Source organism: Malania oleifera, chromosome 7 (genome assembly GCF_029873635.1).
Source record: "Malania oleifera isolate guangnan ecotype guangnan chromosome 7, ASM2987363v1, whole genome shotgun sequence".
Classification (NCBI taxonomy): Eukaryota; Viridiplantae; Streptophyta; class Magnoliopsida; order Santalales; family Ximeniaceae; genus Malania; species Malania oleifera.
This window is the reverse complement of record NC_080423.1, coordinates 62208387-62222222: the sequence shown is the minus strand read 5'-3', so window position 1 is coordinate 62222222 and position 13836 is coordinate 62208387. Positions and strand designations below refer to the sequence as shown.

The following is a 13836-nucleotide window of genomic DNA, read 5'->3' as shown; positions in this document are numbered from 1 at the left end:
TAAATAAAAAAGTTTTTACTGATTTGATTCAGAAATGCAAAATAAATAACCCAACTCCATGAATAGAGCATTGTGAAAAAGCCTGAGACAACAAAGCAGAAGGAAGCCTTCCTCAATAGCTGGCAACACCATGAGAATTCATCCTAATTGGTTCTATGCCTAAAAGCAATAAAGGTTGCACCCGAATACATGTTCATTACTCAAATAATTACAATTCAACCATCTATGAGAATATAATGTCACGCTGATATTCCCAGAGACCCAGAAGACCTGCAACACTATATATTCAAGAGGCACAACCAGAATTGTTGGCAAATTCGTTTCATGCGCAGAAGAAATGTTTCTTCAACTGGGAATAAAATGCAGAGCTTACTTGAATATAATGCATTAAAGGAACAGTCTTCCGCAATAACAGGCATATGACAACCTAGCAAGAAGAGATTAGGCCATTAAGCAACGCAATAAAATAAAAAATAATAGCCTCATAAAAGATGCAGAAGTAAAAACAGATAAACTGTGCATGTTGCCAGAGAGAACATATAAATATTATTTATGTCAAGAGCTCACTAATAACACACCTTGCTGAAGTATCCAGCCAACAATGTGCTATGTGAGTGTTCTAATTCCAGGAAGGAGAACAACAAATTCATCAACTGCCCAACAGTCAAAAAAAGTAAAAATCCCATGATCCAAGGTTGGTAAAAGGAAATTTAGAAAAAAAAATTATAAAAAAATAAATTATTAAACTAATAAAATAAATGTTAAAAGTAAAATATGAATGAACAAATAAACTAGTTAAAGTTCTCACCTCCTCTTCCTCTACCAAAGTTCTAAGAATGATATCAACTTCACAAGTAAATATCTCACAGGCAATAAAAGGAAACCTACAAAATAAAATAGCATATTCATCACAAATGCATCCAAAATATACAACAAAGCATCTAAACTAAAAAAAAAAATTACATATTCATCCATAGGAACCCACTTGAATGTTCGCCTCTTTTCAGCATCGTTGGGAGCTTCTTCCACAATATATCGAATGAGTTGTTCAACTTGAGTTTTTTCACGCAAGCTGCATAAAGGCACAGTAAAGGACAAATAACAGAGGTTAAAAACTCAAAAGAGAGGTGGCTTCTTGACTACATGAGAATCATTAACTTAGAATAACTTATTAAGTTCAACTAAAAACTGCGAAAAGAACTAACACAATTCAGCGATAGGGCGCAAATATTCTGTAGGTGGCTAATTTCTATTCATGATTCATTAATCATAGCATTAAATAAATGTCTGGGCGAAGGGACACTACTTTGTAGTGGCATATCTGCTTTCAACACTGGCAGAATGGCAGCTATAGAAAAATTCAAGTGTAGCAGCTCATTAAGGTTGCTATGAGTGTCACCCAGTACAGCAACTACATTATATTACAGTAGAATATTAACCACAATTTAAACCCTTCAAATTTAGTCCATTCACCTTTTTTTGAACCATGTATGGAACTAAATATATTGATTCTTGACATTAGGAAACTGAGAATTGAAGACAGACTAGTGTTCAAATCTTAGATCCAAGGTTCTCAATGTTCAAAAAAGGGGGAAAAAATCAGTGATTCAACACAAAAATATATATTTTTAATCAATCACCTTTCAGTCCTTTTTTGGGCTAGATTTAGATTAGAGCTTGATTTCTAGCTGATATGTATCTGCATTAGACCTGGGAACAGGCAAATTTGGTTTTTTGCACTTAAAATGTAAATGTACGTAAACAATGAATGTGCTAAAATTAATGTTTTTTTGCTTTCATTTTTAGATTTATTTAGGTTAGATTTATGTAGTCAATATTATTTAGCAGTTACAGCTAATTTTGATGGTGAAGCCAAAACCATATGAGAGGTGTGATAAATGTGCATGGGAAGAATTGCAGTGCTGACAAATGACATCAATCTCTCCTCTCCCTCACTCCTCTCTCAATGCTTTTTTGTTTGGATGTCCATGGCAACAGAGTCTGGTGGTTCTGATGCAGGATTTCATCAAAGAACAGAAAAGATTTAACAGAAATCTTCTTATCTGGGACTGGAACGTTCGAGGGAGGAAGATTTATGTTTTTATCCGATCAGAACCCTTGAGTGAACTGGTGGAGAGGTTTTCCCATCCCATTGCTTCAGTGCTCATTCAGTTGGATCAGTACACTCGCCAGACGAGATTGAGGGTTAACAAGACAAGATTGGGGGTTAACAAAAATGGCAAGTTTTTGGAACTATGGTGGTATGAAGGGGAAGAGGCATTCTATTTTTGTTTCCAGGGTAGGGCTTTGTTGAAGCTTTGAAGTCAATTCCTAAATCGGTGAGGTCAAGGCCTCCTTGGCAACAGGGCGGAGGATCTGGCTTCTGTGAAGAAGGATGTCACTCAGATATATTTGGTGAAAGAAGTTGGTCAGTTGATTCCCTCAGATAATGACACCCTGGGGTCGAGGTGTTCTAATTGCGGTGGTGTGAAGGAATTGTAGAATGAACAGCAGATGGATTGAGGGCAGGAGGATCAGCAACTAGAGTTTACACCCTCAAAAGATGATGGGAGAACATGTAATGAATGGGCCTGGGCCTCAACCTACAGCAACTTTTCTGGACTGGGCCAGGCATTCTCGCTTTAAAGTTTGATTCAGCCAGCGGTTAAGGAGGGTTTTCGCTCCAGTTGAGGCCCAAAAATATTTTAGGGAAGTGGTCTATCAGACCAGACAGGATTTAGTTGGGCAGAGAAGTGTTAAATCCTGGCCCAGAAGACAAATATAACAAGGCTATATCCAAAATTTTTGAGTGTCAATCCTTCAACGCAGCAGATGCGAAAACCACAGAATGTGAAAAACCTACCTCACATGGAGTCTTTCACTGCTAAAGTGGCGAAGTCTTCTTCTTCGGTGAGGTGGTCTTTCCATTGTAGGAGGCTTCCAGTCAAAGAAAGGGTGGGAGGATCAATGACAAAGGTCCAAGGCCTTTGATGGCTTTCTCAATGATGGGCAAGCCTTTTCATCCACATAAATTTCTCATTGGACTCTAGAGTACCATAATAACAACAACAACAAAACCAAGCCTAAAGTCCCACTAGGTGGGGTCGGCTATATGACTCCTTTTCCGCCATAATAAATCTTATAATTGACTAGGGGTGTAATCAATTCTAAATGGTTTGGTTTTACTCAAAATTGATGACCGAACCAAATTTTTCAGTGTTTAATTTTACCCAACCGGTAACAGAGATTTGGTTAAAATCTGACAAGCTGTTTATCAGTCTGGTTTGGTTTTTTCTATCAGTTATTAAAAATTTTTGGACTAATTTAAATTTGACTTCAATGACTCAGGGCTTTATCCACTGAGGGACAATACACCTTGAAAGCTTAGCCCGATGCATGTAGCAATGCAAGCCCACCCACAGCCCACAAGATGCAAGGAGAAGTGCAAGATGAGTTTTAAAAGGGGGAGAGGGGACCTCCAATTGTACAAGGAGCCAATGCTGGTGTGGGCAAATGCTGCACTTCACTAACTTCTGATAGAGGATCTCCCCCCTTTTCCCAATTCATTTGTTTTGCATTGTTTTGGAAGATAGAAACAGGCATGTTCGACCTCTACAAAACATTTCCTCTCCATTTCAAAAATATTACATTAATATATAAATTCAGTGAAATTGACATCCAGACTAAATTATTTTAATGAATAAATTTATTCTAGACCCATGCTAAGGTCGTGTTAGAAATACAAATTTGAATCAATTCCAACTTTTCAAATTGCAATTTTCATTTGATTCAATCATAATTCTTAACTATTCATGCAACAAATCCCAATTTTCAAATATGCTACAACATTCATCCCAATCACATTAGACCTAGCAAAGCGGATTGGGTCGGTTTATCCGTGGCGGATAAGGCAGATTATTGGGTGAAAAAATCATAATCCATATTCGACTCATTTAAGTGGCGGATTAAGCGGTTTCGGGTCGGATAATTCATGGCGGATGGGCGGATAATCCGTTATTCTCAAATATAATTTTATTAATAATTTATTTTTTGTCATAATAATTTAAGTTGTATACGGTAACTTGCGATTAGTTTGTGTATTAATTTTTTTAGTAACTATATCAATCATTCAATCATTTATACTAATTAACAACTCCTGATTCATGCAAGTAAAACTGTAAACAATAAAACATAATAAATTAGTCCCAATCCAACTCAAAATTGAAACACAAACTCAAACATAATAAATTAGTCCCAAGAAATTTCAAAAAATTTCGCAATCAAAAGGCACAACAATGCCAATTCTAAAGAATAATTTGTCACTTATGCATTTTAACAAGCTTCATTCAAGAAAACATGATGTTCCAACAGGTGAATTCTTCAAAATAAGATCTTTAGTTCCATTTAAAAATTTTGCACTCAAAAGGAACATTGCCTTTATGCCCATGGAAATGCCTAAATGATGACATTTCAAATTGAGGATTCTTCAAAATAAGACCTTTGGCTCCATTTAACAGCGCAGAGAAAGCCAAAAAAAAAAAAATTGCAATAGTATTACTAGCTTAAATTTTTAAAGAGAAAATGGATTTATATTTAGAATATAGAATAATATTAGTAATAAATTGCCTTTGTTTTCAATTGACCGGGAGGTTAGATGACAAAAAAAATAGAGACTAATCACCACTTTGGACATTTTAACAAACATGTAACGAAACATGATATTGTAAAAAGTGAATTTTTTTAAGAGAAGAAAAGAAATAGAAAATGCTAATACAAGAAGACTGCCCAAACTAGGTTTGAGCCAATCGATCGTGGTGACTCTCAGCAACACCGGTAATGCCAAAACACCTTTATTGAGCATCCAGTCCAAAATCAAGTCCATAGAAGACCCATGGTCTCAAAAAATCTGGGCACCAAATAACCAAAATAACAATGAAAGTAGAATTCCATGCCTTCCAAAATCACTAAATTCAACCACCAAGAAATCCTCCAAAGAATAAGGGCACCCATAACACTTCCTAACAGGCCAAAAATCTTGTTCCAAAGACACCAAGCCACAGGACTAAGAATAAATGAGCACGGTCCTTATTACCATAGCTACACATGACACAAACATCTGAACATAAAGCCTAATAAGGTCTCTCAACCTGCAAGGCTACAACAAATCATTGGTGTTAACCCTATTAAGAATGGTGATCTACACAACACCTTTACTTTGAAGGAACTTTAGCTCTCCACAATTTATTGGCAAGATGAAAAAAATGATAAGATGTGTTCAGGTGAGTACAGAATCATTTACAAGAGAAAACACCATAATTATCCAAACACCAATCCTAAAATCCCCACAATGGTAATAACAAGAAGAATCCAAGAACCACATGAGAGAGTTCCTCAAGCTCCCCATCATTAAGGTTGAAACAAAAAGTGAAAATCCCAAACAATGCTGCTAAACATACTAAAAAACCGATGAACATGGAAAGCAAAAAGCAGATTTGTAGAAGAAGAAGAAGGATACTTACAAATTCGAACTTCGACGCAAATGAACTCACAAACTCACAAACGCTCAAAGACGACGAGCTTGCAAGGAGCTCCTTTTGGTTTTAAAATGTCCATGATGAACTCGCGAAGCTCCTGACGAAGTGACGAACTCGCGAAGGGCTCCTGCTGGTTCGCAGTGTGGAAGACCAACTCACGAAGGCCAGAGGGCTTCGAAGGGTCGAAGAAGAAGGCCAGAATGAAGGTTCTCTCACTCAGTCACTCTCTCCTCTCTTGTTGGCTCTCTGAGCAAAGACGTTCGTCACGCTCAAATGAAGAATCGAATAGAGCAGCAAGCAGCTAGGGCTCGAATTGAATTGGGCTGCGGGCATTAGGTGATTAGGGATTTAGGGTTGGGCCGGTTGGCCTGGGATTGGAGTGGGAGGGGCGTGTGGGCCGTGCGGCCGTGGGCACTTGGGCAGTGGGCTCACTAGGCTGGCTGGGTTTGGAGTCTTTGGACTTTGGCTGTAGCCTGTTGGGCTTTCCTAGGTTACTAATGTAAGCGGGTTGGCGGATATCCGCCGGATAAACCCGACAAGACCCGCTAAGGGGACGGATATGAAAATGAAAAATCATATTAGACTCGTTTAGCAAACGGATAATTATAAGTCGATTAAAACGGGTCGGATGCGGTTCGGATTAACGGATTTTTATCCATTTTGACAGGTCTAAATCACATCATCAAAACAAATTATACACCGATCGAATAAGAAAGAGCATTCAAGTGCATACCTCTCAGGTAATTCCTCACCTACTTTTAATTCTCCTTCACTAGAGTTTAAAAATACTAAAAAATTAATGCAAAAAACTGTCTAATTCATAATATTTAAAATTTAAATAGTATATATTTCAGTATTCAATTTTTCAGTTCAGTCTACTCACAGAACTGAAACCAAAACTGGAATCACAAACTGATCTAAAATTTTCAAAAACCAAACCTGAAAACTGTAACTGAGAAACCGAATCAAAATGTGAAACGGTTTGATTTCAGTCAATTTTCGGTTTCCCGGTAATTTTTGTAAGCCCCTATAATTGACAGAATGATCATTCTTGTTCATTCAGTAGGGAAAAGAAGACTGGCGGTGGTTTTGCTGTGCATGGGGCTTTATCATCAAGGATGATGAGATTCAGGATTTTAACAGTGGTTTGGGAGGTTTCCAACATTACTGAAAAACAGAAATCTGTGAATTAGTTAATAAATGTTGATAGTTGTCAAAGAGCAATGCAGTCATGTTTTGAGATGCGCAAATTTTTTTAATGAACAGTGTCTTAATCCAAACTCCAAAGATGAGGACTGAAAAGGATTTGAAGAGAAATAATAGTGGAAGTTCCACCATTGGCATTGTGGAGAGTCTGGTAGATGTATGAATGGCGGGAAAAAGTAGTGAAAGGGATTTTTCAAAAACAGACAAGAAATGGGGTGATGAATTTAATGAGGAAAGTCTCGCTAGTTTTACCGAGCAAGGCTCATGATCATCTTCTCTATTAACTCAAAGCCTCTTCTCTCCCGAAGGCTCAAAGCTCTAGCCACCTCAACCTCTCTCAGAGGCTCGCTGCTTCCCATCCTTCATTCAACTTTGAGCTTGGCTGCTGTCGAAATCTCTTCTCTCAAAGGCCAACAATGACAGAAAGAAGGAACACTCAAAGGTTCTTCATGCTCCCTAGCCGCAACTATAGCAGTGTTTAAGCTGAGAACTCGTGATGGTTCTCTCTCTTGCAAAGGAATTTCACTCACTCTCCTCACTCTCTTGACCAAGATGCTGTTAGTAATTGATGATGGGGGTCCATTCAGTCCAGATCAAAGGACTAAGAAGACTTGGCAGCACAATCAGTGGGTTTGATTTTCTTCACCTACTGCAAAATGGCTCTCACAGAGATTTTTATCTCTTGCTGGAAATTTAAGCAAGGGTTTTCGTAGATCTTGTGTGGGTTTTGTTGATTATCGGATGGTGATTCAAGCTATGAGGGCAGGAAAATTTCTGGAATTAGAGCACGGATGGGGAGGCAAAAGATATTCTTTGTCCCCAAAGGATCCAAAGGCGATGGGTGGTTTCAGTTTGGGAAAGAGTTCAATGTTTTCATGAGCTCTTGTTTGTCAGGCATTGATGGAGTTGATAGTAAAAAGAGTAATGACTAATGAGAATCAATTCTGGGGTAAAATAGTATCACAAAAAACTGATGCTGATGGAATTTGTTTGATTCCTAAGGTTGGTGCTTGCTCAATTCCTAATGATGGAGTTTGCCCAATCCCCAAAGGATGTGCCAGAGGTGGTGTGCATTCTGTGTGGGGGGAGGATGCAAGAGGAGATGCTACAGACAGCTCTGCACAATCAATCGACGTCATAAAGGAAAGGTTCCAGCAGAGAAGGTGTTCTGCATGAATGATGGGATGATGAAGGTCCGCTGGGCTGAGCAATATGATTTACTTAGACATGGGCCGGATGTTTGAGGGCAATAAAGGCCTTTTAAAATTTCTGATGGGCCTGTTGGTTAAGGATGGTGCTTGCTCAATTCCTAATGATGGAGTTTGCCCAATCCCCAAGGATGTGCCAGAGGTGGTGTGCATTCTGTGTGGGGGGAGGATGCAAGAGGAGACGCTACAGACAGCTCTGCACAATCAATCGACGTCATAAAGGAAAGGTTCCAGCAGAGAAGGTGTTCTGCATGAACGATGGGATGATGAAGGTCCGCTGGGCTGAGCCCTATGATTTACTTAGACATGGGCCGGATGTTTGAGGGCAATAAAGGCCTTTTAAAATTTCAGATGGGCCTGTTGGTTAAGGATGCTCAAGAGCAGAATTTTGATTCTATATTGGACCAGTTTAGAGAGGAGGAAAAATTCAGCAGGGTGAGTTGCAGTTGGGCCAATCGGAAGGGCAGGCTCAAATGTTTAGTCAGATTTCCAGTCAAAGAGAAAGCCTTATGAAAACTTGTGAGGCTGTGGGAATTAATCTCTCCTCAGAACAGAAGAAAGACGTGTGCAATTCAGCACTTCGATCATCTTCTAACAAGATCTGTGGTGGTCAAGTGGAGACAAGCAGTTGCTCTGGAAACAAAACAGAAAAGCAGGTGGAATCATATAGATGGCCTGCTAAAAAGTCTACTAATTCTCTAGAGTGGTGTCTCCTATTCTAGAGAAGAACGATAGTAGGCAGGGTTCCAGGATTGAGTTTTGAGGGATCTTCTTCAAAGAATGTTAATGCTTGTGGAGTTAAAAATCAAGACTTCATTGTTGCTTCAGAAGGGAATTTGGATGGTAAGGGAGTCAATTCAGATAATCTAAAGAGTCAAAAGGTTTCTTCTTGATCTTATCTCCCAAAAAACTTCTATTCTCGTTGTCGATTACCATGTAAACCAATCAGACTCCCCAAGTCACACCCACAGTTAGGGCAACTTCCTTCCAAAGTTCCAACACCAAAGAATTTAGTGATCAAGAAACAATCAAATGCTTCACGTTTTCCTCCAACGGTTGTGGTTGTGGTTGTGGATTCCTCTCACCAATCAGATCAGCCAATGGCTTTTTCTCAATCTTGCAATATAGCATATGCTTTGGCACAGAAAGGGCATAGAGTTCTTTTAAGCACCTGAAATTTCTCCAGCAGCCTTTTGCCATGAACCCTTCCATGGAAAATGCTTGACCTCAACCCTTAATAGCATCCCCCATGGCTACAGCTCTTCAACACAAACAGTAAGGTTCAACTGTTCTCCCAAAACTCCCGCTCTTCAACACGAACAGTAAGGTTCAACTATTCTCCCAAAACTCTTTCTACAACTAGATTGCCCCAATCTAACAAAAACTAACAACATACAATTGCAGATCCACCACATCACCATCAGTGAAACCCTAATTTGTGCATTCCATATCGGTTTCTTCAACAACATATAAACCAAACTTCTTCCCCTACCATTTCCAACAAATTCAACTGACTGCTGAAGATTTCTCTCAGCCATGCCATTTAGCATTGACAAACGTTGAGAAATCAAGAAACCAAAGTGCCAAATGACAAGGAGCAGGAGACAGAATGGGAGAGGAGAGAAAGAACCATTGCAAGAGAGAAAGGTAGACTTGAGGCACAAAAATATTGTAAATACATTTGCATAAAAGAATTCAATCAAGTCATAGTTACAACATTCAAATGCGTCAACCTTTGGAAGATTGTATATTACTTGAAAAAAAAAAAATATGGTCGAGCTGATGCACCTACTTTATACCACATAATCCCCCCCATGCCTACTTTCCACATCATCACTACCACTGCAGTCCACTACTTGCAACTGATATCTAAAATCATGTATATATACATATATATATTTTTAGATGACCCGGAAGGGGAAAAAAAAGGAATAAAGAACGTATGCTCCTTTAAGACAGGGGTAACACTGTCATCTTTCTGGTGCTTCAATTCAATCCAACCATCAAAAACCAAGCATCATCTACTTCGCCTTCTAGGACATTTTTCATAACCAAAAAATAAGCACTGTTTCATTAGCTTACATTATCATTGCAATATTAAAAATACAAGAGTGGCGTATCTCACAAACTATGAAGAGCTAATTGCAAACCACTCAACAGATGTAACAACTGATCATTGTCATAACCCTTACACCTTTCTTTCAATCGCTAGCATATCTCACAAAGGAAAAGGAATGAGAAAAAGACAGAACAGTTCAGAGTATAAACAGATGGCAAACTTTAAAAGGAAAAAAGGAATTACAAATTAATAAGACGCCCATTAAGAGCTTTGCATTCTTGAATTATCTCATCCTCATCAAGGAGCTCCTCCAGGGTAAAACTTTCCTTATCCAATATTGTTTCCACCTGTAATGGGCACATGATAAAAGGAAGGAATAAAACTGAAATTAATAAATTCTTTTTTATATGCAAAATGAAGAGATTTCATTAAAGGAAAAACAATGTAGAAGAATGAGAGTAATATATCCACTTATGAAGAAGAGAAAACAAGCAAAAACCAAATTAATAATTTTTTTAGCATGCAGGAGAATTAAAAACCCAACGTGTCCAATTTTCCCATTATAAACTAATCATAATAAACAGATGTGTTCCAGGAGATCATCTCTTGTTTTCACAGGACAAATATTTAGAAACATTAAAAGTCCATACATGCTTCACCAAGGATGACAAGTATGTTCCCGTAATTCTATGTCAAGTGCAGATATATGCCAAAATACAGAGGTTTGGGTCAAAGGAATGTCATGTGGAATAATTCCATGTTGCAACCATCAAATGTTCCAATAATGAATGTCCCAAAATAAATCATGTTGCAGAAAAAAACTAGTTTAAGTTCTGATCTGCTTCTGCAGATAATGGACATTGGCCAACACTGTAACCAAAATGATTCCAGTGCCAGACAACAAATATGTTCTCGCATTTACTCAAAGGTGAGCATATCCTACTGAACCATTCAAACATCAAGCATTAAGATGCATCAGATATTTTTGAGGTTTGAGAAGGCAGGGAACAATTGTAGGGCAGGCATAACAGTCATATTAGAAGCAACAATGCTATGCAAACACCCGCTGGGGTGGAGGGAGTAGAATCTGGTGGGCATGAACATCTCACTCAATCAGGAAGGATGACAATTGCATGTAAAAGACCAACAAAATAAACCCATACAGGCACACAACAATAACAATAAAAAAATTCAACGTTCAGCCTCATAGCTCAAAAAGTTGATAATTTTTCAAAATACCAAACAGTAGGAAGTGATTGCCGTGCCAGCCTCAGTTACATCTCAAAACCAAGTAAACCAAAAAAAAAAAAAAAAGAGAGACCATATCCATCCATATGCTAGCCTGCTCAAGTAAATTGACCACTCCTACTCTCTCTCTATCTATCTCTCCATGGAGAGTGGGTGAACGTGGAAGGGAGAGGGAAGTTTAGAAATTAAACTGGCAGATTAAAAATGTTTCATTGCAATCATAAAAATAATATAACAAATAAAAAAAGAAACTTGCACTTATACAAAATATAATGCAAGCAACCTTTACAAAACAAAAGGAAAGTAAACCCTGTGCCAAAATGGATGCAATACAAATCAAGAAAACAAAAGATGAATGAAAAGTTTTTAGCTTAGGAAGGGCACAACACTGAAAACCCCAGGAAAGTGCCAAAGAATTAGTATGTGCGAGAGATAAATCCAAAAAGGAAAGAACTATCACTCCAATATAACAAAGAAACTCTCAGAACCAATAAAAAAATCTGCATAACATAGAGCTAAAACTTGATAAATCCAACAGAATCAAATTTGATACAACAGTCCCTGCAATCACAATCCAAAAACTCAAATAAGATTGTGCCACTTGTCCACACTCAACAAAATAAAATATTAGAAACACAAAAAGATCCCCTGATGGTGGAACCTCAAAAACCAACCAGCAGGTAAAACTTCCCTATATCAGCTACTAGAAACTTAAATTTTCTACACTAAAGCCATTAGATGCTTGCCAAACACCTATATTTCAAACCTAAAGCTAGCAAATATATCTACTGACTGCAATGCAAAAGCACATATTTTGAAGTCTTAAAATAGGCTAACAGAAATAAATGAAAAAGGGAGATAAAAAAACAAAGTATATCAAAATTACAAGTCCCTCACTGACTGAACCACTGCAAAGTAGTCACCTGAAATTATGGTCCAACATAACATCACCAAAGAGTTTTTCATTTACATTTCTGCAGTAAACAATTATTAGGTTTTTCTTATTCTTTTTCTTTTTCTAACTAGATGTGCATAATTAGTTGCCCGGACAGTAATTTATTCTCTATATTGAGATTTCAATTTCTCTTCTTCTACTGTTTTTTGATTCATCATTTCACTGTTAAGATTTTTTTTATCCCAATGTTCAGAAGTTGGTTTAGCAACAAAGGACGTAATCATTTGAGGCGATAACCCTGATGCCGATGTACACACCACTTAAAAAGAAAAAGTACAAAAAATATCAGGTTATGCCATTTATAAATTAGGGCTTCCCGCTACAAATTTCTGGTTATTATCTCGAGCTTTATAAATGATCCCATGAACAGGACGAACAGGGTGAACAGTTCTGAATACAGCAGCATGCCATTCAGTGATAAAGGAGGAAATTAAAACTGCCAACACCGCTCCCCAAAAGATGTGCTCCACCAGATATGATTTATCCCTTAATTTCGGTTCAGGTCTAAAACTGTTCCATTAGGGCTTCATTGCACGAGAGATTGTAATTGGGCTTAGAAACTCTCTAAATGCCATAATGATCATCGATTCAGCAATTCTGAACTTTCTTCACTCAAAACGTCAAATAACGCTAGTACAATCCCGTGAACATTAAATATATATATATATATATAGAAGGTAAACCCGAAATTTTTCAGCGCAGATTCGATGCTAAAAGAAACAAATAGATCTAAGCACGAAATAAAGCAGCGATGGAAGCAGACAAACTCACAGGAGACGCAGTGGACAAGCCTGTCATACGCCAAAACATGATCAACTAAACGGCGGAGTAACCTCCAAACTCTCAGATCTGTGACCTTTGAAACCCTCTCACCTTCACAATTCTCTATTCACAACTCAAAAGCCACCAAATATGCCCGCAATCAACAAAATCAGAATACAATGAAACCCTAGAATCTGAGCCCGGCCTCCATAGAAGAGAAGATCAAGGCGTGAACGAGCATTCAAGCTGTGAAGAGAAGAGCGTATGGATGAGATTTCTTGAATTTGAAGACGAAACAGAGGCAGGCAACGAGGGAGATATCGAGGGAGCAGAACACCTGCAATCGCGGGAGGGAAGGGCTGTTTGGACTTTAGAAAAGGGTATAGCTAGCGTGGCTCAGTACGCAAAATAATGTAAAAACTAGTTCCTGCCCCTTGATGACCCTAATCTAAATTTTTTGCAAAATTATGGATGAAAATTAATGTATTTCCATATAAATATATTTTCATTCTGAAGATGCTGTCATTTTTTCCCAATGAATTGGGGTAGTTTTTAATAAGAATAATGATTTTTTAATTTAAGTAATTGTTGATGTTATATTTTCGAATTTTTTAAAAATTTTAACAAATAAAACATTAGAGTTAAAAAATATAATGAAAAATCATAAGAATTTTTACATTTTTTAAAAAAATTAGAACTATTTTTGTCCATTTTCATATATACCCACAACTTATAAATCTTCGAATACAAGATATAAAATTAAGGAATTTTAGAAGCTGGACTTTCAAGTTCTCGCTACTAGAGATTGATCCTACTACATGTCCCGGGGATGGATTTGATAAATGCCTAATTGGCGCGTGAAAG

The 13836-nt window shown here is 37.7% G+C and overlaps 1 protein-coding gene across 1 annotated transcript in view; it reads right to left on the bottom strand.

Annotated features, from left to right (window-relative positions):
* The window catches only part of LOC131160044 (uncharacterized), a 63437-nt gene extending 50028 nt beyond the window's left edge, over positions 1-13409 (bottom strand). Inside the window, exons 1-6 of the mRNA XM_058115340.1 lie at positions 12982-13409; positions 10251-10354; positions 986-1072; positions 809-884; positions 579-653; positions 374-427 (exon numbers count right to left, since the gene is read on the bottom strand). Coding sequence (XP_057971323.1) covers positions 374-427; positions 579-653; positions 809-884; positions 986-1072; positions 10251-10354; positions 12982-13020 — 435 coding nt within the window. The 5' untranslated portion in view covers positions 13021-13409. The remainder of the gene's footprint in view (positions 1-373; positions 428-578; positions 654-808; positions 885-985; positions 1073-10250; positions 10355-12981) is intronic.
* Between the last annotated feature and the right edge of the window lie 427 nt (positions 13410-13836).